This window comes from Eucyclogobius newberryi, unplaced genomic scaffold (genome assembly GCF_026437365.1).
Source record: "Eucyclogobius newberryi isolate DKJ021-1_F unplaced genomic scaffold, fEucNew1.0.hap1 SCAF_31, whole genome shotgun sequence".
NCBI lineage: Eukaryota > Metazoa > Chordata > Actinopteri > Gobiiformes > Gobiidae > Eucyclogobius > Eucyclogobius newberryi.
In genome coordinates this window covers 461,326-471,799 of record NW_027315957.1, presented here as the reverse complement: position 1 = coordinate 471,799, position 10,474 = coordinate 461,326, and the positions used below count along the sequence as shown (strand labels likewise).

The window sequence follows — 10,474 nt, the reverse complement described above, 5'->3', positions numbered from 1 at the left end:
TTCCTCTCACACACAGGGGGCGCTCTTCCTCTCACACACAGGGGGCGCTCTTCCTCTCACACACAGGGGGCGCTCTTCCTCTCACACACAGGGGGCGCTCTTCCTCTCACACACAGGGGGCGCTCTTCCTCTCACACACAGTTACAAACAAATGGACTTTTATTGAATGAATTGAATTTTACATTTGGATTTTTCTTGAAAATAATATAAAAACTGAATCACACCTTTTTCTCCCACATTTCCACAATCTAATCTAACGACGATGGTTGTTTACATCATTATCACCAGCCGGACATAAAGCTCCGCCCAGAGTCAAAGCTCCGCCCCTTTCAGTCTCAGGAAGGGCATCTGGCTGATTGGCTCAGAGGACGATCCTGGAGGACTTGGACTCTTCGTGCGTCTCTCGCTGCACCTTCTCCTCCGCCGGCTCGTCTTCGCCGATCACGTCTTTCTTCAGCTTCGCCAGCGGCCACCAGAGGGCGCCCTCCCGTCTGAGCGCGGGCCCCGCCCTCCGGCAGCAGGGGGCGCCCTTGTCCCCGGTCAGGAAGTAGAGCAGCGCGTTGAGCCAGGCGTTACAGGAAGCCAGCGGGCGTGTCACTTTGTAGCAGATGGACACGGCCTTGATGGCGCCGCAGTCGCCGATCTTGGCGCGTTTCAGGAGCAGGAAGAGCGTGCGCGTGACGTGGAACGGCAGGAAGCAGAGCGCGAACAGCAGCGTGATGGTCACGATGGTTTTGATGGACTTCCTGCGGCGGCGGATGTAGTGCGAATACTGCGACTCGGAGATGGACACGGACGTGCGCTGGCGGGGCGTGTCTCTGCCGCCGGCCGCGCCCTCCTCCACGGACGACGGCGGCGAGCGCAGCGTCCGGAAGATCGTGCGGACCACCTGGAAGTCGAGATCGTGCGGTTAATCCATAATTGTGACAAGTTTCAGTTCAAGTGTTTTGATCCGTTTATGTTTGAGTCAAAGTTTGATTTGAGCCCCTCCCCTCTACGTAGCCCCGCCCCTGTCTTTAGCCCCTCCCCTGTGCTTAGCCCCTCCCCTGTGGTTAGCCCCTCCTCTGTACTTAGCTCCTCCCCTGTGCTTAGCCCCCCCTGTGCTTAGCCCCTCCCCTGTACTTAGCCCCTCCCTTGTGCTTAGCCCCTCCCCTGTGCTTAGCCCCTCCCCTGTGCTTAGCCCCCCCTGTGCTTAGCCCCTCCCCTGTACTTAGCCCCTCCCTTGTGCTTAGCCCCTCCCCTGTGCTTAGCCCCTCCCCTGTGCTTAGCCCCTCCCCTGTCTTTAGCCCCTCCCCTGTGCTTAGCCCCTCCCCTGTGCTTAGCCCCTCCCCTGTGCTTAGCCCCTCCCCTGTGCTTAGCCCCTCCCCTGTGCTTAGCCCCTCCCCTGTCTTTAGCCCCTCCCCTGTGCTTAGCCCCTCCCCTGTGTGCTGATCTGCAGAGCAACAACCACAAACTACTGAACTTTGAACTTTGTCAAATCAAGATCATTTAAGGATCATTTTATACGGTTTACAAACTATTATCAGGTAAGTAAACCGTATAAAAACAAAATAGAACACTCTTACCTGTAAATAAGAGTGTTCTATTTTGTTTTTCTTATTCTGTTTACTTACCTGCTAATAGTATTACCTAGTCTTGTGCTAGTTATTTTTACTTTATTTTATTTTTATTTTATTCTATTATCATTATTAGGCCCGAGCGCCACAAGCTGCGAGAGGCCTATTATTCTCGTAAGGCCGTGCGAAGCACGGCTGCAAAAGTGCGCACATAGTGCGCACGAAATCGAGCGCGAAGCGCTCGCCCACTTCCAAACACTCACTAACGCACTCCTCCACTCACGCACGCCCCGTGCAGACTAATTAGTTGTAGGAAAATGGAACAAAAGTGCGCACTAAACACGGTCGTCATCCCCATATAAAGCACTCATTTGCTCTAAGTAGCTCATGAATACGTTCCATCTCTTGCATGTTCCGTTCATATAAACATGTAATGCAAAAATGTAACATTATTACTGTTTAGAGGGCCAAAAACACAAAGTGGGCGGAGCCCACTCAAAATTAACAAAAGTACCCCTCAGTGACCAGGGACCCACACCATGAGGTAGGAAAGCGCGAGCGCTTTCCGAAAATGTATAGTTTATGATATTTGAAAAATGGGAAACATTGTTTTCGCATCGGAATATTATTCTTTCTTTCTTCTCGGGACCAACCCCCCTATTTTTCACCCAGTGAACATTGACGAAAAGTCACAAAAATTTGCACACCTCTAAAAATCGTGCCTCTCTACATTCTGGCTATTTCCCTTTTCTAAAATAAAAAAAATTGGCGCGTCAGCGCCCTCAAATGTACCAAAAATGCATTGAGAGATATGAATAAAATCTGATCGTAGAATCATGAAATTTGGCGCAGAGGTAGATGGTGACAAGAGAAGTAAAAAATATTATTACGGCAACGCCGTCCACCCAACCAAATGTCGGCCATATTGCTTCAAAAATGGCTAAGCAGGACTCAGGAGTTTTTCCAAATGTCGTACTTTTACGAACTTAGGGCGTTAGCCCTATTAGCCTGAAATTTGGTGAGACTCATCTTCAGGGGTAAAAGTTATCCACATTTTTATTCAAAAAGTCACGGTGTCTGTGCGGCAGAGCCGCACATTTTGCCAAGAATTCAAAATAGAATTGCTTTTTGATGTAAAACAAAGGGGAGAAGATGTGACAGCGTCACAGATTCAGCAGTAGGCGTAATAAAAGGACCATTGGGGCGCGTTAGCCACGCCCCCTCCTCTTGCGGCGTGGCAAGGGCCGATCATTGCCGCTTGCGGCTATATTTATCTTTTATTTTTATTATCTATTTTATTTGATTTCACCCTCTTTTCCCTTTTAAGACATGAGGAGTTTTGTTCAGAAGAGTTTTTCTTCTATTAAGAAACTTCCTATAATCTGTCCTTTTCCTCCTGTTTCTACTGCAACAACCACATGTCCCTGTGTGGACATGTCCCTGTGTGGGCAACATGTCCCTGTGTGGACATGTCCCTGTGTGGACAACGTCCCTGTGTGGACAACATGTCCCTGTGTGGACAACATGTCCCTGTGTGGACATGTCTCTGTGTGGACAACATGTCCCTGTGTGGACAACATGTCCCTGTGTGGACATGTCCCTGTGTGGACATGTCCCTGTGTGGACAACATTTCCCTGTGTGGACATATCCCTGTGTGGACAACATGTCCCTGTGTGGACATGTCCCTGTGTGGACAACATGTCCCTGTGTGGACAACATGTCCCTGTGTGGACATGTCCCTGTGTGGACATGTCCCTGTGTGGACAACATGTCTCTGTGTGGACAACATGTCCCTGTGTGGACATGTCCCTGTGTGGACATGTCCCTGTGTGGACATGTCTCTGTGTGGACAACATGTCCCTGTGTGGACATGTCCCTGTGTGGATATGTCTCTGTGTGGACAACATGTCCCTGTGTGGACAACATGTCCCTGTGTGGACATGTCTCTGTGTGGACAACATGTCCCTGTGTGGACAACATGTCCCTGTGTGGACATGTCTCTGTGTGGACAACATGTCCCTGTGTGGACAACATGTCCCTGTGTGGACATGTCCCTGTGTGGACATGTCCCTGTGTGGACAACATATCCCTGTGTGGACAACATTTCCCTGTGTGGACATATCCCTGTGTGGACAACATGTCCCTGTGTGGACATGTCCCTGTGTGGACAACATGTCCCTGTGTGGACAACATGTCCCTGTGTGGACATGTCCCTGTGTGGACATGTCCCTGTGTGGACAACATGTCTCTGTGTGGACAACATGTCCCTGTGTGGATATGTCCCTGTGTGGACATGTCTCTGTGTGGACAAGATGTCCCTGTGTGGACATGTCCCTGTGTGGATATGTCTCTGTGTGGACAACATGTCCCTGTGTGGACAACATGTCCCTGTGTGGACATGTCTCTGTGTGGACAACATGTCCCTGTGTGGACAACATGTCCCTGTGTGGACATGTCCCTGTGTGGACATGTCTCTGTGTGGACAACATGTCCCTGTTTGACAACATGTCCCTGTGTGGACATGTCTCTGTGTGGACAACATGTCCCTGTGTGGACAACATGTCCCTGTGTGGACATGTCCCTGTGTGGACATGTCTCTGTGTGGACAACATGTCCCTGTTTGACAACATGTCCCTGTGTGGACATGTCTCTGTGGGGACAACATGTCCCTGTGTGGACATGTCCCTGTGTGGACAACATGTCCCTTTGTGGACAACATGTCCCTGTGTGGACATGTCCCTGTGTGGACAACATGTCCCTGTGTGGACATGTCCCTGTGTGGACTTGTCCCTGTGTGGACATGTCCCTGTGTGGACAACATGTCCCTATGTGGACATGTCCCTGTGTGGACATTAAAGGATTATCTTATCTTATTTAAGGGTCATTCTGGAGCTGTGAAGATCGTACACATGTGATGTTTCTTTTCATAACTATTGAACCCTAAAATGCAGCGACCTCTGACCTGTGAGTAGGACCAGGCGATGATGACGAAGGGCAGGAAGAAGCCGAGCAGGTGCAGGACCACGCCGTACGGGACGTAGTCGGCGAACTCCTGGTCGATGGCGTCGTCCCAGCAGTTCAGGTACGGGTCCAAGGAGGAGTTTGGACCGGCCCGCAGGTCCCGGGGCCGGTCCTGGGGCCAGTCCTGGTTTAGGTCCTGGTTTAGGTCCTGGTCTGGGGTCTTGGCGCGGGACAACAGGCCGGTCTGAGCGAAGCGGAAGATGGGGCAAGTGAGAGCGAACACCACCAGCCACACGAGGGCGCACACGAGGCGGACCACGCCTTTACTCTCCAGTGATATGGTCCTCATGGGGTGGCAGATGCCCAGGTACCTGAGGGCCAAAGAGGCACAGGCAGGACTGAGTCATTAGGGGCCATTATGTCCCACACATCTCTCTCTCTCTCTCTTGTTGGTCCGGTTTAGAGCTCGTCCTCGGGCTGTAGCGCCTCCTTCACTGGAAATCATCTTTTACATCAAAATGTTGTTTTACTCCACTTTTCAAAATGTGGCCCAAAATTCATTTTAGGGCGTCTCGATCAAAGCCATCGTTCTGACAGCGTTGCCATAGCAACGAGAGAAACACGTCCCAATGAAAGTAACGTAGAACTCTGAAGTTTCCTCTTCAGGAGCGTCACACGTGATCCAAGTGTCACGACTCTGCACCGTCTGACCACACACACCATGAGGGCGTGGCAGCGCCATCTGGACTATGTGCAGAGTACCAATTATAATCATGATGATACTATTATACAAATAAATAAGATGATGAATGTTCCATGAGGATCTTCAGCACTAGTTTCAGTCGACTGGACCTGAGAATATGAGTCACATTTCTCAGACTGGGCCTGACTCGCCTTTTGTTTTCCCATCTGTGTGATGTGACCACAGAAGGAGCACGAGGGGGGGCTGTTTTTACACAGGGGGTGGAGACTCACGAGGGGGTGGAGACTCACGAGTGGGTGGAGACTCACGAGGGGGTGGAGACTCACGAGTGGGTGGAGACTCACGAGGGGGTGGAGACTCACGAGGGGGTGGAGACTCACGAGTGGGTGGAGGCTCACGAGGGGGTGGAGACTCACGAGGGGGTGGAGACTCACGAGTGGGTGGAGACTCACGAGGGGGTGGAGGCTCACGAGTGGGTGGAGACTCACGAGGGGGTGGAGGCTCACGAGTGGGTGGAGACTCACGAGTGGGTGGAGACTCACGAGTGGGTGGAGACTCACGAGGGGGTGGAGGCTCACGAGTGGGTGGAGACTCACGAGTGGGTGGAGACTCAAGAGTGGGTGGAGACTCACGAGTGGGTGGAGACTCACGAGTGGGTGGAGACTCACGAGGGGGTGGAGACTCACGAGTGGGTGGAGACTCACGAGGGGGTGGAGACTCACGAGGGGGTGGAGACTCACGAGTGGGTGGAGACTCACGAGTGGGTGGAGACTCACGAGGGGGTGGAGACTCACGAGTGGGTGGAGACTCACGAGTGGGTGGAGACTCACGAGTGGTTGGAGACTCACGAGTGGGTGGAGACTCACGAGGGGGTGGAGACTCACGAGTGGGTGGAGACTCACGAGGGGGTGGAGACTCACGAGGGGGTGGAGACTCACGAGTGGGTGGAGGCTCACGAGGGGGTGGAGACTCACGAGGGGGTGGAGACTCACGAGTGGGTGGAGACTCACGAGGGGGTGGAGACTCACGAGTGGGTGGAGACTCACGAGTGGGTGGAGACTCACGAGGGGGTGGAGACTCACGAGTGGGTGGAGACTCACGAGGGGGTGGAGACTCACGAGTGGGTGGAGACTCACGAGTGGGTGGAGGCTCACGAGGGGGTGGAGACTCACGAGGGGGTGGAGACTCACGAGTGGGTGGAGACTCACCTGTGCACGGAGATGCAGGTGAGGAAGAAGATGGAGCAGTAGAGGTTGAAGTAGAAGAGAAATCGCACGAGACGGCACATGAAGTCGCCGAACACCCAGCGGTCGTGGAGGATGTAGCTGTGGACGAGGAAGGGCAGCGACAGGCCGTACATCAGGTCGGTGGACGCCAGGTTGACCATGTACGTGAGCGACGTGGTCCAGCGACGCCGGACGCGACACGAGCGCGACAGAACCACCGAGTTCAGCGTCAGCGAGAACACGAAGGTCAGCGAGTAGCACACGGGAAGGAACACGTACTTGTAGGACTCGTCTATGCTGCAGGGGCGAGCGGGCGGCACCAGGGGCCGCTCCCACGACACCAGGGGCCGCTCCCACGACACCAGGGGCCGCTCCGATGCAGAGGATGAGCCATTTGGCATCGTTGACCTTAGTGTGTCTCACACTGTGGTTTAGACCTGGGTTAGACCTGGTTTAGTCCTGGTTTAGTCCTGGTTTAGACCTGGGTTAGACCTGGTTTAGTCCTGGTTTAGACCTGGTTTAGACCTGGTTTAGTCCTGGTTTGGACCTAGTTTAGTCCTGGTTTAGACCTGGTTTAGACCTGGTTTAGTCCTGGTTTAGTCCTGGTTTAGTCCTGGTTTAGTCCTGGTTTAGACCTAGTTTAGTCCTGGTTTAGACCTGGTTTAGTCCTGGTTTAGACCTGGTTTAGTCCTGGTTTAGACCTGATTTAGACTTGGTTTAGTCCTGGTTTAGTCTTGGTTTAGTCCTGGTTTAGTCTTGGTTTAGACCTTGTTTAGTCCTGGTTTAGACCTGGTTTAGACCTGGTTTAGTCCTGGTTTAGTCCTGGTTTAGACCTGGTTTAGTCCTGGTTTAGACCTGGTTTAGTCCTGGTTTAGACCTGATTTAGACCTGGTTTAGACCTGGTTTTGTCCTGGTTTAGTCCTGGTTTAGACCTGGTTTGGACCTGGTTTAGTCCTGGTTTAGACCTGGTTTAGTCCTGGTTTAGACCTGGTTTAGACCTGGTTTAGTCCTGGTTTAGTCCTGGTTTAGTCCTGGTTTAGTCCTTGTTTAGACCTGGTTTAGTCCTGGTTTAGACCTGGTTTAGACCTGGTTTAGTCCTGGTTTGGACCTAGTTTAGTCCTGGTTTAGACCTGGTTTAGTCCTGGTTTAGACCTGGGTTAGACCTGGTTTAGTCCTGGTTTAGACCTGGTTTAGACCTGGTTTAGTCCTGGTTTGGACCTAGTTTAGTCCTGGTTTAGACCTGGTTTAGACCTGGTTTAGTCCTGGTTTAGTCCTGGTTTAGACCTGGTTTAGTCCTGGTTTAGTCCTGGTTTAGACCTAGTTTAGTCCTGGTTTAGACCTGGTTTAGTCCTGGTTTAGACCTGATTTAGACTTGGTTTAGTCCTGGTTTAGTCTTGGTTTAGTCCTGGTTTAGTCTTGGTTTAGACCTTGTTTAGTCCTGGTTTAGACCTGGTTTAGACCTGGTTTAGTCCTGGTTTAGTCCTGGTTTAGACCTGGTTTAGTCCTGGTTTAGACCTGGTTTAGTCCTGGTTTAGACCTGATTTAGACCTGGTTTAGACCTGGTTTTGTCCTGGTTTAGTCCTGGTTTAGACCTGGTTTGGACCTGGTTTAGTCCTGGTTTAGACCTGGTTTAGTCCTGGTTTAGACCTGGTTTAGACCTGGTTTAGTCCTGGTTTAGACCTGGTTTAGTCCTGGTTTAGTCCTGGTTTAGTCCTGGTTTAGTCCTTGTTTAGACCTGGTTTAGTCCTGGTTTAGTCCTGGTTTAGTCCTGGTTTAGACCTGGTTTAGTCCTGGTTTAGACCTTGTTTAGTCCTGGTTTAGTCCTGGTTTAGTCCTGGTTTAGTCCTGGTTTAGTCCTGGTTTAGACCTGATTTAGACCTGGTTTAGTCCTGGTTTAGTCCTGGTTTAGTCCTGGTTTAGTCCTGGTTTAGTCCTGGTTTAGTCCTGGTTTAGACCTGGTTTAGTCCTGGTTTAGACCTGGTTTAGTCCTGGTTTAGTCCTGGTTTAGTCCTGGTTTAGTCCTGGTTTAGACCTGATTTAGACCTGGTTTAGACCTGGTTTAGACCTGGTTTAGTCCTGGTTTAGTCCTGGTTTCGATCAGAATTCCACCTGAAAAGTTTCCCTCATTTTCGATAAATTCCTGTGAAAATCCTGCAGAAAGAAACAAAGAAAGAATAAATTCATGACGAATATTAACGTTTAATACAGTTTCCAAAAACCAGGACTAAACCAGGACTAAACCAGGTCTAAACAAGGACTAAACCAGGACTAAACCAGGTCTAAACCAGGACTAAACCAGGACTAAACCAGGACTAAACCAGGACTAAACCAGGTCTAAACCAGGACTAAACCAGGACTAAACCAGGACTAAATCAGGTCTAAACCAGGACTAAACCAGGACTAAACCAGGTCTAAACCAGGACTAAACCAGGACTAAACCAGGACTAAACCAGGACTAAACCAGGTCTAAACCAGGACTAAACCAGGACTAAACCAGGACTAAACCAGGACTAAACCAGGTCTAAACCAGGACTAAACCAGGACTAAACCAGGACTAAACCAGGTCTAAACCAGGACTAAACCAGGACTAAACCAGGTCTAAACCAGGTCTAAACCAGGACTAAACCAGGACTAAACCAGGTCTAAACCAGGACTAAACCAGGACTAAACCAGGACTAAACCAGGACTAAACCAGGACTAAAACAGGACTAAAACAGGTCTAAACCAGGACTAAACCAGGACTAAACCAGGACTAAACCAGGTCTAAATCAGGTCTAAACCAGGACTAAACCAGGACTAAACCAGGACTAAACCAGGTCTAAATCAGGTCTAAACCAGGACTAAACCAGGACTAAAACAGGACTAAACCAGGTCTTTTTCAGGACTTAGTTCCGTTACTTTTGCTGATGCAGCTTCTTCGTCTCAAAATCATTAACTGCAGTTTTTCCTCCACAAACATCTCACTTTGACCCAGAGACATAAGACCAGGACAAAAGAGGCTCCTAAACCAGGACTAAAGAGGCTCCTAAACCAGGACTAAAGAGGCTCCTAAACCAGGACTAAAGAGGCTCCTAAACCAGGACTAAAGAGGCTCCTAAACCAGGACTAAAGAGGCTCCTAAACCAGGACTAAAGAGGCTCCTAAACCAGGACTAAAGAGGCTCCTAAACCAGGACTAAAGAGGCTCCTAAACCAGGACTAAAGAGGCTCCTAAACCAGGACAAAAGAGGCTCCTAAACCAGGACTAAAGAGGCTCCTAAACCAGGACTAAAGAGGCTCCTAAACCAGGACTAAAGAGGCTCCTAAACCAGGACTAAAGAGGCTCCTAAACCAGGACTAAAGAGGCTCCTAAACCAGGACTAAAGAGGCTCCTAAACCAGGACTAAAGAGGCTCCTAAACCAGGACTAAAGAGGCTCCTAAACCAGGACTAAACCAGGTCTAAACCAGGACTAAACCAGGTCTAAACCAAGTCCAAACCAGGACAAAATCAGGGCAAAACCAGGACTAAAGCAGGACTAAAGCAGGACTAAACCAGGACTAAACCAGGTCTAAACCAGGACTAAACCAGGACTAAACCAGGACTAAACCAGGACTAAACAGGACAAAACCAGGACAAAACCAGGACTAAACCAGGACTAAACCAGGACTAAACCAGGACTAAACCAGGTCTAAACCAGGACCAGTTTGTTCTTACCATGTCTCAGATGTTTCCTTCCAGACTCTGGGTTTAATCCCGGTCGGGTCCAGTTGGGTCCAGGCGGGTCCAGTTGGGTCCAGGCGGGTCCAGTTGGGTCCAGGCGGGTCCAGTTGGGTCCAGTTGGGTCCAGTTGGGTCCAGGCTGGTCCCGGTCTGAGTCCTGATGTCGGACCCTCTTAGTCCTGGTTTAGTCCGACCTTCAGATCCTGTGAATTATTGATGACGCTCATTGAAACGGCGCTGGATGAAACCTTAGACTCGACTGCAGCGTCTGTGACTTCACTTTGGACTTTATGTTCTGACTAAACTCTAAATGTCTCTTTATTCTTAA

General features: G+C 50.5%; 1 protein-coding gene across 1 annotated transcript; it reads right to left on the bottom strand.

The window, feature by feature from the left end:
* Positions 1-361: 361 nt before the first annotated feature.
* On the bottom strand, positions 362-6,850 carry LOC140374738 (P2Y purinoceptor 3-like). The gene is made up of 3 exons (XM_072461738.1): positions 6,430-6,850; positions 4,520-4,889; positions 362-889 (listed from the first exon to the last, which is right to left on the bottom strand). The coding sequence occupies exons 1-3, from the start codon at positions 6,846-6,848 to the stop codon at positions 362-364; spliced, it is 1,317 nt and encodes a 438-aa protein (XP_072317839.1). The 5' UTR covers positions 6,849-6,850.
* Positions 6,851-10,474: the final 3,624 nt, after the last annotated feature.